At 44.0% G+C, this 13188-nt stretch overlaps 2 protein-coding genes across 7 annotated transcripts in view; one reads left to right on the top strand and one right to left on the bottom strand.

Annotated features, from left to right (window-relative positions):
• The window catches only part of Fam240b (family with sequence similarity 240 member B), a 46964-nt gene that overhangs the window by 1656 nt on the left and 32120 nt on the right, over positions 1-13188 (top strand). The window lies entirely within an intron of this gene.
• LOC110539526 (spermatogenesis-associated protein 31-like) lies at positions 4030-9710 on the bottom strand. The gene is made up of 3 exons (XM_021626386.1): positions 9528-9710; positions 7398-7470; positions 4030-6884 (listed from the first exon to the last, which is right to left on the bottom strand). Exons 1-3 carry the CDS (start codon positions 9708-9710, stop codon positions 4030-4032), a joined length of 3111 nt encoding a protein of 1036 aa, XP_021482061.1.

Below are 13188 nucleotides of genomic sequence, written 5' to 3'. Positions count from 1 at the left end.
TCTTCCATAGTTTCTGCTTTAAATTTCAGTTTGGGTTTTTACCTCAGCTTCCCTCAATGATATTCCTTCAATATCATTCCCTCAGTGACACAACCTGAAAGTGTAAGTCAAATGAACCCTTTCTTCCCCTAAGATGCCTTTGGTTCATTTGCTTCAGATCTTTGGAAAGAAGAAAACCATAGAACTTCAAAACTTGTCCCCAATGTGATTTTTTTAAAATGTGGAATTGATACACTTTGTCTAGAAGGTGACAAACAAGATACTTTCTGTCATTGGAAGTTGACAATATTTACTCATGTTTGAAACTGTGAGATTCTCTGTGTTGTGAATCAGAGTTCTGTAAGGTGTGGGAAAAGCCCTGAGAAAAAGCATGTTGTTGACACACGCACAGCCATATTGAGGACTCAGAGGCCCTAGGACCCACAAGAAATTGCCAGGCAATATTAGCTAGGCTCTAGAAGAATGGCAACATTTTCCTCAGGAGTTAAGCATGAGCATTGTGAACAATTGGTCAGTGTATACAAAAACTAGCAACCACAGCTTGCTCTAGAGTTTTTACATCCAGAGACTGCTCACCCACAGAGACCCCTCCTCCTGAGACTGGCTTACCCCCCTCACTGTTCTGCTCATAATGAACACACTGAGGTTCCTAGTTGGGATGGTAGCAGAGCATAATCCCATAATCCCAGCTTTACTGTATTTGTGTCAGTCTTTTCTTCATTTCTTCGGCATCCCCCCTGGTTGAGAAAGAGTTCAAACTAATAAAATCTTGTAATAAAAATATTTTTGTAGATCTCTCATGTATATTTTCTTCAGAGATAAAAGAAATGCTACTAAAATAAAAATAACCAAAAAAATGTGTTTCTTAAGCAGAGAATCCTATTTGGTATAATGCTGATAATGTGAGGGTGTTTGTCAGTACAGTTCTATAGTACCATTTTGCTCTAAGTAGTTTCATCTTCATTGGCTTCTCAGCCCCCAGAAGAACGTGTGTGAACTTTCTGTGTGTCTGACCCTTGGCCAGTATTCTGCTGAGAGCTCCAGATGAGGTTTCTGTTAAGTCTCCATAGGAGGTTTTGTGTGAACTGTGAGGAGTAGTAAACCTCTAGGAAAAGTTGCTAGGGGGGTTATTTGAAGGCAGTGGAGGTCTGTGCTACCTGGGAGGTCTATGTGGTGATTTCTATGGGGTGTCTGTAAAAGGTCCTTGTGTGCGGCTCCGTGGGAGATCTCCATAGCGGTCTCTCATGAGCTCTCTGTGTTGGACCTGTGGGAAGTAGCAAACATGTCTGGTTATTCTCAGGGCAGTCACTGGATCAACCTAAGGAATCTTTGGAAGGTTCTGTGGTATGTGGGAGATTTCTGAGACTTGGGGTCTGTTTTCTGAATGTGTCTGTGAGAGGATCTCTCTGTACTAACTGGGAGTTTCTGAGGGTAATCTGGATTGCTGTATGTTGACTAGGGGTGTTTGGGGGAGAACTCGAGTTTGGAGGTTCTTTGTATTGCCTTGGGTGTTTCTGTGACAGGGCTCTGTAGCCCCTATTTGTTGATTGGGACCTATATTGATTGGTCTCTATAGAAGGTCTGTGGAGGTTTAAGTGTGGGGTCTGAAAATGTGTCAATGTGAGAAGGGGTACAGCTATGGAATTGAGGCCTCTGTGTGAGAGACATGTCTCTGTGTGGTCTCTGTGGAGCTTAACACCAGATTGATACCAGGGCTAAGAGCTGTGAGAGGTTCCAGTGGAAAGTCCCTATGAGAAGTTTCAGATTGTAAAACAATGTGAGGCAATGTGAGGTATCAATGCTGTCTGAAGTCTCTCTGGGAGGCTTCAGTAGATCTCTTTGATGACCTTCCTGAATCTTATGTGAGAGCATCCATTTCTCTTGTCTGGTCCATAGTGCAGTCACTTTATTGCCCTTTCCCTGGTAGGAACCGTGGGGTCTCAGTCCAGCTTCTACGTAATTTAGAGAACTCACCTCTTGGTGTTTCAAGAGAAGACAAAAACAGCCAGACATGACCTCTTCCAAGGTCAGGATCCAGCTCTGTCTTACCATCTTTTTAGCTTCTGTAGGCTGGGAAACCACCCTGCTTCAAGTCCCAGACCCTTCCTGCCAGCCCTCGCTCCGTTCTCACCGCTGGTCCCACTTTGGAGGCTAACTTGTCCATCATATGGCACCAGCATCCAGACCCCAGGGGCCTGTGGTCACTATTCTTACATGCAGGTAGGTGCCGCCTAGTCCCATATGTGGAGGGACCATGTGTGTTAGAGCCCGTTTCTATTGTCATCAGGCTCAGTCTGATGCAAGGCCCTCCACCGTGTGTCTGAGGCTCCCATGCTGTGCCTAGTCTGTATCCTGTGTGTAGCACAGCTTGTCTGTGTAAATGGTCTAATAGAAAGGAATGCTAGAAGCAGAGAGTGGAGCATAGACCTCTCCTGTATCCTGCTACACAGGGGAGGGGATGGACTTTGCAAAGCCATTGGCAGTGCACAGCCTTTCTGATTCTTTTCTGTTGGCTTCTGAACTAAAGTGCTGAGCAAAATTTGCCATGTGAACCCACGCCATCTCCTCCACCCTTGTAAATTTTCACCTCTCTATGGTAATAGTCCTGCTATGGTGTATGTATACAACAGACTTAAAGATCTTAAAGATCTCAAGAGCCCCAGTCCTGAAGTATATTGTAAAATCATCCTTTCTAGGATTAGACATGTGATTATATGCAAGGTTAAGAAATTTACCTTTCCTAATTTGTTTTGATTCCAATCAGTCTGTTTTTGTTGTTGATTATGTGGTTTCTCTATGCCTGAGACCAAGGATCACAGATGGGAACAAGTGTGACCAGGATGATTATCACTTGGCCCCTTTAAAAAATAATAATAAATAAAAAATAAAAAAAAACCTTCCTCCTCATGGATTCCAGGATTCCAGGTGACAGGGGAACAACAAGGGCTCCTTGTTTGTGTCACATTTATAGCACTTCCATGATTCTGTCTTTGGCTCCGAGGTTTTCAGTCCTTTGCACCCCGCCCTCAGTCTGTCCTGCCCTCAGTCTGCATCTGAACCATGACACTTTTCTTCTGGAGTAGACACAACCTTCAGTGGCCTCTCTGAATGTTCTCACCCTGACCTGGAAAGTGCTTTCTCTGCTTTTCTACCACATGGGGAATTAAGGGAGATAGAATATGACTGATATTTTTTCTTAAGGCTGAATTATAAGGGCTCATCAGTATCCCTCCCCTCCCTCAGGAGAAGAGGCTTCCCAGAAGCATGAAAGCTCTGGGCAAGCTTTCTCCTGCTTCTGAGCTCAGAGTGCAACAGAATATCTCACTCCCAGCAAGTACAGCTACTTGGTTCTGACACTTCCAGGAGACCCTGGGGAGATTTGGAGGCTTAAGATGCCTTTGTCAGCCTAGTCTTTGCAGCTGCCTGAAGTTTAGGGTTAAGATAAAGCAATGGAGAGGAGAATCGAAGCAGATTGTGAGATGGACTGCTCTCAGTTTTACTTGTTAACTTTGTGTGAACACATGTATGTAAATGAGCATGTGTGTAAAGGCTAGAGGTCAATGTTGGGTATCTTCTCAGTAGCTCTTTTGGGACAGGGTCACTCAGTGAACATATAGCTCACTCAAATGGACTAGCCAGGTAGCCAGCAAGCTTCAGGAGTCCTTTTCTTCTTCCCAGCATTGGTATTGAAAATGTTCATCACCATACTTGACTTTGTTCGTATGTGATGGAAACCTGAACTCAGATCCTTACGCTTTTGCAGCAATCATTTCACCACCAGAACTTCTCCCAGACACTGGCAATAGTGTTTTAATGTTGGACATGGGCTTGCACCATCCCTGTCAATCACCCATCCTACTCTACCCCTGCTAGAATCCAAGGCCTATGTAAAACATGGAACAGACAGAAGCCAGTACCCTTTTATGAGGGGAAAAACATGTATTTTGGACTACATTAAATATCTTGAATGTACTAACATGAGAAAAATAATTTTTATATGCACTAATATTTTTTGATTATGTTTTCCTACTAGAAAAAACTAGAATTTTCTAGTTGGCTACAGATACTTCTCCGAAGAGCACAGTGCCTAGGGCAGTGGAGATGGTGGCCCGAGAAGGCTGGCACTATTATTCTATTCGGGGGGAAATTCACTAGGTTCAAAGGTGCGTTGTGGGGAGAGGACCCAAGGTTCTGTGGGCTCTGTGGTTCATTGCTAAACCGTACATTTTTCTGAGACAGCTGCTCTCTGGTGTGCCTGTCCTGTATACAGTAATTCTGCTGTGACAGATTGGCTGGGTGACTGGGTGCTCTCATTTGCTCTGTGTAGGAGCCTGGCTTGTGGCCTTGGGAAAACTGGTAGGGATGGGCAGGAGGAAATTGCTTGTGCTGGTTGAACTTTGAAGCACAGAGTTTACGTTGCAGCATCATTTTCTTTTCTAACATCTGTCCAACAGCTGTCATAAGTTCCTGGGCCTCAGCAACATTGCTGTCCACATGTGGTCCCTTTCTCACTTGCTTTTGTTGGCTCTGGGCAGTGGTTGCTGTAGGCTTAAATTTTGGGGGAGGAGTTTCCTGCGCTTTCATTGTTTTCTTGGGCTGAAGCCACTGTAGAAATCGGCTCACCAGTCTTTGGAAGGTGCTCTGTGGTAGAACCTGTGTGGTGTTTGGAACAGGCTGATGGTATTTACTTCGAAAGTTGTCTTCTTTCTCTTTCACTCTGCTGAACTTGGACTTTTCTTCATGATTTCCTTCACTCTGTCTTTTAGTGTCCTCATCTTGACAAGTAGAGGCCAACAGCTTGATTAGGTCCTTCTCTGAGACTTGATGCTTTGGAGTACTGGTTTTCTGCTGCACAAAGCTCTTTCTCCCTTCTACTCCCACAGTGTCACCTAATGCACATGGAGCTGAAGTGTCTGCAGGAACCCTGCTCCTAGAACATTCTGGAAGGAGCACAGCAGTGGCGCAGGTTTGTGGCTGGGCTGCTGGTTCTGTCTTCACATTACACGGAAGCTTACTAACAACTTGTGCTTGAAGGCTGTGCGGCCCTGGACTTTGGACACTAGTCCTTCTAGGCAGTAAAAAGACTTCTTGGGTCTCTCTCTCTTTCTCTAAGACAATCTCGCTCTCAGAGGTTGTGGCCATGAAGTTGTGTGTGAGAGTTTCAGAAAGATGCCTGCTCTCTGGTTTAGTTGGCAGGACTTTCAAAGGCTTATGGTCAACCCCAGAGGGGAGCCTTCTCAGGGCCCTATCGATATTCTTATAGGAAGGAGGGGAGACAAGGAGACAACTCCCCGCTGATGAGGAAGAATCTTTAAGCATCTCTCGCAAGCATCTCTGAGATGGTTTTCCCAGAAACCTGACTACCTCAGCTACTGAACTGGTGGTTGAAAAGGGCTGGGCACGAGATGCAATAGGCAGAGACTCAACATTTTTCAACTTAAAGAGGTTTATGGGCTTGAGCATCTTAAGGGGTAGGCCCCACTTGTGCCTCACCCAAAACCTTACGATATGTGCCTCCAGGGTCTGTCGAGTTCCTGGATCGAGAAAGGCAAGCTTCTGTGGAGAGCTCATGGACCTTTCTAAACAATTTGGGGATGTTACATTTCTAGTTTCTGCACTGACGGGGGATCTGGCAAAACCATCGCTTATGACAAGCCAGGATCGCCGCACATTCAGAGGGATCAGGCCTTGATGGATCTGCCCTGACTTTAGGCTCAAATGAGTTTTCAGGGAGTTTTCTGGATTCTTGGCTATGTATTTTATTGTGTCATTTCTGGAGTTGCTCTCCAAGCACTTCACTGGATTTCTTTCTGACGGTGAAATGTTTGCCCATTGAACCTTTCTCGGAGGCTTGTACAAGCCCCTGACTGGATCCTTTGAGATCTTTCCTAGAATAGGTCCCAGATTCTTGCCAGTTTCCTTTTCTGGCTGGACTCTCACCTTCTGGCCTTCCTTGCTGTATTCGCCAGAGGACACAGAGGATTGTGAGGGGCTGGGCTGGAATGATGCTTGACAAGTATTTGTGGCTGTGTTCTGACGCTGCATCACTTCCAGAGACTCTTGGGTCTTACAGGGAAGATCCCACCGGTGTTGAAGGAGCCATTTCTGAATGTGCTGCTCCAGTTTCTCCCGGAGCTCACAGCTGATTGGGATACTGTCAGGAAACATAGAAACTGCCCAGTCTTGGGTAAGGCTGGGGGTCGAGACGTCACAGACTTGTGGCAAAGACAATCTACTTTCTGGTTGTCTTGTCAGCAAGGGCCTTTCTCTGTATTGTAATTCAGTAGGGAGGTATGGTGGCTTACACTGTGACTGAGAACAAGATGTTCCATAATCCCTAGTGTAGGGTAGAGAAGAGGGTAGTAGGCTTGGGAGAGGGGATTGAAGATGGACTTGAGTTAGAGTTTGGGGCTGGAACTGAGATGAAGATAAAATGAATGGTGGAGATCGGAGGTCCAAGTAGGACAGAGGAAATGTGTGGGAAAGCATCGGAGACAGTTTATCCTGAAATTGTACTGGATAAACACCTGAGATGACATTGAATAAGAAAAAGGGAGATGGGAGAGCAGAAGCTGTCTGAGGGATCCAGGCAGTAGCCACTAAAGATTCACTGTGGAGAGAAGGGAGACCCCAGAAGAGCTGGTTGTATTTCTGTTGGAAATGGTCCCCCCAAATCTTGGGATTTGATAGCTTCTGAGTGGACATCTGTTGTTCTGATTCTCCTCTCAGCTTCCAGAAGGGTAGCAAGGCAGTGCTGTCCTGCCTAGCACTTGACGAGTTAAGCATATTCCCTAAAGAATTCAAATGGTGTCCTGAGCCCATTTCTTCTAGAAATAATCCATCCTTTTCTTTTCCTTGGAGTTTTTTCAGGCATTCTCCCCAAGCTGGAAATTAGGAGATGGGGTTATGATGGTGGAAGGTGGGGCATAGGGTTATTGTAGTAAGCTAAATTTCTGGGTGTCCCATTAGAAAAGATTATGAGATTAGATTCTAGAGTCTGCTCATTAGCATTCAAAGTCCTGTCATCCATGATCGATAGTGTTTTCAAGGTACATGAATGGATAGCACTTAATCATTTATAAATAGCTCTTATAGCTGTCGCCATCCATGATTCTTTTAGCTGATCTATGGGAGAAAGGATGGGAGTCACCTCAAAAAAAAATCAGCTTTACTCAAGGTCCGACCCCCAAATCCCAGGAACATTGCTCCCAAGAGTCAGAGACGTCTCTGTTGGGAACACTTGTTAGCTGGCTTGTCATAGCTTTCTTCTAAGCCAGAAACCTGAGTATGGGATTCTGATTTCTTTCCCATGAACCTCCCCCTTAGGCCACTGCAACTTACCTGGGAAACATGGTGTTAGCTTCCCACAGGCAGGTGAATGGCAGAGACTGACTTACCTTTGGCATGGCTCCTGCAATGATTCCTAAACTTCTTTCTGTGCTGGCTCTGCCAGGTCATCTTCATCTGAGGCTGAGAAATGAGAGCGGAAGAGAGAGAGGGAGAGAGAGAAAGAGAGAGATGGGAGGAAGAGATTCTCATTCTCCTCTACAGAAGCTGCAGATAGTCAATATTCATGAATTTTTAAATTTAATACAGTGTGTGTGTGTTCATTTGATATGTATCTGTCCACCAGCAGACACCAGCAGAGTGTGTTGGATCTCCTGGAGCCAGAGTATAGGTAGTTGTGAGCTATGCATTCTGGGAAACAAACTTAGATTCCCTGGAAGAACAGCAAGTGTTCTTCACTGTTAAGACATCTCTTCTCTTCATCAAGGTTAGCCTTGAACTCACATATCTACTTAACTCTGCCTTTCAAGTACTGGGTTTAAAGAAGTGTGCCACCAAACTTGGTGCTAGTGGTTCTGTTTTTGTTGTTTTAACTTCACATTTTTAAGTGAGTGCAAATTCTCTTTCTTTCTTTCCTTCTTTCCTTCTTTCTTTCTTTCTTTCTTTCCTTCCTTCCTTCCTTCCTTCCTTCCTTCCTTCCTTCCTTCTTTCTTTCTTTCTTTCTTTCTTTCTTTCTTTTCTTTTCTTTCTTTGTGTATGTGAATATGAGAGACCAGAGATCTATGCCAGTGTTCTCCTGACACTCTGTCTAAATACAGAGGCTCTAACCCTGGAACTTACTGAGTTGGTTAGACTGGTTGTCCAGGAAGCTTCAGGGATCCTTTTATATTTGTTTCCCCAGCATGAGACTGTGGGCACACCTCACTACACCCAGCTCTCTAACTGGATGCTGAGTATCTGAACCTTTTTCGTGCTCACAAGGCAAGCACTTTCCTGAGCACTTTCCCCAACCTGTTTTATTTCTTTAAGGAATATAAAACGGGAGCTGTGGAGATGGCCTGGCAGGTCAGAACATTTGCTGTCTGAGGACCTAAATTCATGGCTGAGCACTGACGTAAAAAAGCAGGTATAAGTGCACGTGTGCCTTTAACCCCAGTGCTATGGAGGCAAAGACAGAGACCTGAACTTGGATTAAGGCTGGGAGACATGTTCCTGCCTTCCACAGCACTCTGCCTCCCATGGCCCTGGGGCTACAAGGGCTCTTTCTACAGAAAAGGAGTAAAGGTTGTGGAGCAGACCACCTGGAATTCTCCTTGGCCCTCCTCACGCATGCACAGTATATGCTCTCCTCACCTGTGCTTAAGACCACACACATCACACACTTACACACATGCACACACATATTACACACTTGTACACAACACACACGCGCGCACGCACACATCACACACATGTATATGACACACACAAAACGGAAGGAGGATTTTCTCTGTGAGGCCAGCCATAGCTGTCTGCAGTTGCTGTTCTTCTGCTCAAGACTCAAATCTCTTCAGCTGCTTCATCGCTGCCAGATGTCACCCTTGCCTCTGATCTAATGCCCTGTGAGGCTCAGCACAACCCTCAGACAAACCATCACAGAGGAAAGGCTAACACAGGAGAAAAGGACATATGAGCCAGCACTCAATGCTTCTTCAATATCAGAGGTCCCCCACATATATGGAGAACGTAGGTCCTGTCCATGAAACCATGGCATTCAAGTTCACCCTGGCACACTAGCACACCTCACAGGCATACTGCAATTTCTAGATAGAGGCTGTGGTAATGCTTTCAACCCTGCCCCACCAGCTCCAAGGGGAACAGATTTCTGTTCTTTCTGGAGATTGTTCCCCAGACATCTCTCTACTTGATTTGGGGAGTGGAACAGTACAAGATGGGGAGATAAAAGAGGAGAGGGTGTGAAAGACAGCAGACAATCAAGATAAACATTTTGTTTAAAGATCCCATTATTAAGCCCAATGCTTTGTATGCTAATTTAAAAATTAAGAAAGAGACACAGTAGGAGAGATGGAGGGAGGGAGAGAGGAAGGAAGGAAAGGAGGAAAGAAAGGAAAGAGGGAGGAAGAGAGGGAGGGAGAAAGGGAGGGAGAAAGGGAGGGAGGGAAGGAGGGAGGAGAGAACCAAGAGAGGGGAGGAGGGGAGGAGAAAGCATTCTCTGTTAGATTAGATTGAGAGTGTCTAACCTTTCTGGTGAACTTAATATTTGGTGGTGATGCTGACAGATGACTCTCAAGGAAAGGGAGTAACAGGAGGTAGAGCCCCAGTCCACCCACAAAGGCAAGGATCATGTCCATTGCCCACAGAGTGGAGCTGAGGCTGAGCCATGTGCTGTATATGCTTTCCAGAAGAGAGGAAAGATTCTCCATCTGAACCCCACTAACAGGAGTTCTCTCTGGGAGCTGAAGGATAACCCGCAGCCAAGTCACAGAGCTGGAGACTCCCCATCACAAAGCCAGGCCTCCACATCACAAAGGGCTTCTGAGAGTGGGGGAGGGGCGACAGACAGACATTCTCCCTTTCCAGCCTTCTGGGTGCTCCCTTTCAACTCCACCTAGTCCAACTTTTTTTTTTTTTTTTTTTATGTTCTATTAACCACACCCCCACCCTAGCCTTAGAAACTCATATATTACCTGGTTCCTTTTCTCACTTGTAGATCTTCGCTTGAGGTCTTTTAAGGTCAGTTTTATGCTCCTTAAAAAAAAAAAAAAAATCTTAGGATGAATTGAAGGATGGAGAGATAGCTTAAGTGCACTTGCTGTGCAACCTTGAAGGTTTGAGATCAGATAACAGTAGTCACATAGCAAGCTGGACATCTTTCTGAAAGTGTCAGAGGGCACCCGTGCCCTCTCCTGACATCCTCACACACCACTTGCACACACAATCACACACACACTTTTTTTAATAGATAGCGTAGTGCTTACGAGCACTTGATGCTCTTGCATAGGACCTAGGCTTGGTCCCGGCACCCACGTGGCTGTTCACAACTGTGTGTTCCTCCAGGCCCCTGAAATCTGGCAGTCTCTTCTGGGCACCACACATGTATGTGGTGCACATGTGCACATGCCGGCCCTCGTGTGGACACATCAAAATGATATTTTGTTTCTAAAGCTGAGGCTGGCCCCGTAGGTTTGAATGTTTCAGGGAGTTTTCCCTCTTGGTATCTCTTTTGTTCTAAAGTCTTCCATCAGTTCAAGGGAGGAACTCAAATCCCTCATATTCATTTAGTTTTAGGAATTTTAAATATTTTTATATTTTGCCTCATTTTCAAATAGAAATTGCATAAAAATAGGTATAAGTAGCTAAAATTTTGCACGATATTTATAAATATATAGCATTTACATAGCGTTGGTTAAGTTTAACTTCACAAAGATTTGGGCATTGCTTCATGCATTCACCCATGGATATCCAGCCACATGCACAGATAGTTATAGTACAAACGCACATGTCATATTATTCCACAAAACAATCTAGCATTTTTTAATCCAAGAATATATCACTTGCTCTACAGCCATCAGAGAAATGCCTAACAAAACTGCAATGAAATGTCCAAATGACTATATTAAGAATAAAAACAAATACTGGGGAGGATATAGAGAAAGAAAAATTTTCTTATGCTGTTGGTGGAGATGTGAACTAATACAGCCATTTTGAAGAGCAGGATAGATGGTCCTCAAAAAAATTAAAAGTAGCTCTACTGTATGACACAGTTACCCCACGCCTCAGTGTATAGTCAAAGATATATTGAAAAGTTACTTGAATGCTCATGTTAACTGTAATAGTTATTACAGCTGAGATAGTGAGGCAGTCATCTCTCTCACACACACACCTCATAGTGGGAGTCCTACTCATTCATAAAGAATGATATCCTGTCATTCACAAGAGGGATAAAACTGTAGATTGCTGCATTTGTAGAAATGTCATCCAAAGAATAAAACAAGTACTGTCCATTCTCTCTTGCATGTGGAAGTTTTTAAAAAGTCAACTTTGGTGTAGAATAGAGATGTTAGAGGCTGAGGATTCAGGCAGAGTGCTGAAAGGGGGCTTCTTTATTTGTGTCTGCTGTACACGTGTACTGAAATATAACCCTGAGTTAAATTAATATGTCTAATTACATATTAATAAACAGGTTTTAATTTTGTAACACCCTTATTGAGCTTCAGTATCAGGGCAATGATGACCCCATCAAAGAAGTCTGAAAGTGTTCTTTAGTTTTCAAATTTTAGAAATGTTTGTTCAAAATTACTAAAGGAAGCCTATTTCTAAAAAGGAGCTAACAAAATAATTACCTCCTAACGAGCTATAATAAAAGAGAGGAGAAGAGCAGGTAGAGAACCTCACACTATCCGAAACTGTGACGGGGCTTTGAAATGCGAGATCATTAGGAAGGAGAGCCATTACAAATTTTAGAAATAGATTTCTTTTGTAAGATTTGGTCATGGCACCTCTTCAGTGTAACGGAATAGTAGCTAGAAGAAAGTGACACACATATTAGCTTGATTATTTGCACTTGTATGACAACGCATACATTAAGTACACAGAATTTTATTTGCCAATTGTATCACCAGGAAGCAGAAATAAAATCTTTCATGTTAGACAATGCAACCAGTCCTGATGAGACCTGATAGGCTAGGGTCAGATGAAAGGTGAGGAGAATCTCCCCTATCAATGGACTTGGGGAGGAGCAGGGAAGGAAGCTACAGCTGGGATACAAAGTGAATAAATTGTAATCAACCAAAAAAAGTTTTTTAATTCTGGGAAAAAAAAAATCTGTTACAGATAACAAATTAAAAAGAGCTTCAGAATACAAAATTTAAAAAAATCTTTCATGTTATCACACAATTACTTCTTTTTTTATGAACATAATACATACTTCCATAAGTTATGTGAGCTTTAAAACTTGATGCCTCTCAGAAACCGGCAACGGCTTAGGGTGGACCAAGTTGCCAGCCCTGAGGGTCCTTTGAGTTGGAAGCAAGATTTGGATTCAAAGCTGAGAGGCTGAGTGTGGTCTGAGTAGCCTCTGTCAATATCTTGGAATGTTTTGTTACTTTTTCTAAATTCACCCTGCCTTCCTGCTCCTTTCCTCTACAGAATGCCAGAGACTTTATCTAGTTTAGCTGGGTCCACATAGATGGGAGAGGGCCTTCAAGTCCTACATAAAATTTCTTCATGATACCATCCTGTGTCTCTCAGTAACTATATTCACTTGGGAGTTCCCATCATCCACTTGTCTTGATGCTTTACCTGGTCTTCGAAGGATGTGTAGCTCTGTTTCTGGTGAGAGGTTTCTATAGAGCTTTGATGGGAACTGATATTTGAGTTTATATGCTGTATAGCCATGAATGGTCACAGCACCCCTTCCCCTTTTAAGCTCAAGGACAACTAAATTAAGAGTTTAGAAGAGAAACTGCAGGACAAGCAAGCTATAAATCTCAGCAGCTGTCCAGAAAAACAATGGGAAGAAGTGGGGGGAGCTGTGCTGGTTGAGGTAAGCCAGGGTGGAAATCAGCCACACAGCAGACAAGCAGACAAGCAGACGGGCCAGGGGCCAGGAGCTTTAGAGAGAGAGTGATGAAACCTACCATGCCTGAGGAAGCATACTTAGGCTCTGCATAGCATCCAAGAAAAAGATACAGAAAAAAAGAGAGAACAAAAGTTGCAGAAAAGCGGGCACACTCAGCCAAACCTCACGGCAGTTTATAGTGACTGCCGAATACATCTGCACCTGCTGTTTCTCCCACTGCTCTGCACGCTCTCCCTGGACATCCAACCTCCTTGAAGTTAACTTTTGATGAAAATTTGAGCACTAGATCTTTTATTCATATTTGCCTGCTCTATTTTCTT

Source organism: Meriones unguiculatus, chromosome 3 (genome assembly GCF_030254825.1).
Source record: "Meriones unguiculatus strain TT.TT164.6M chromosome 3, Bangor_MerUng_6.1, whole genome shotgun sequence".
Taxonomy (NCBI): Eukaryota; Metazoa; Chordata; class Mammalia; order Rodentia; family Muridae; genus Meriones; species Meriones unguiculatus.
The sequence above is the reverse complement of the archived record's forward strand: the minus strand, read 5'-3'. Positions and strand labels throughout refer to the sequence as shown.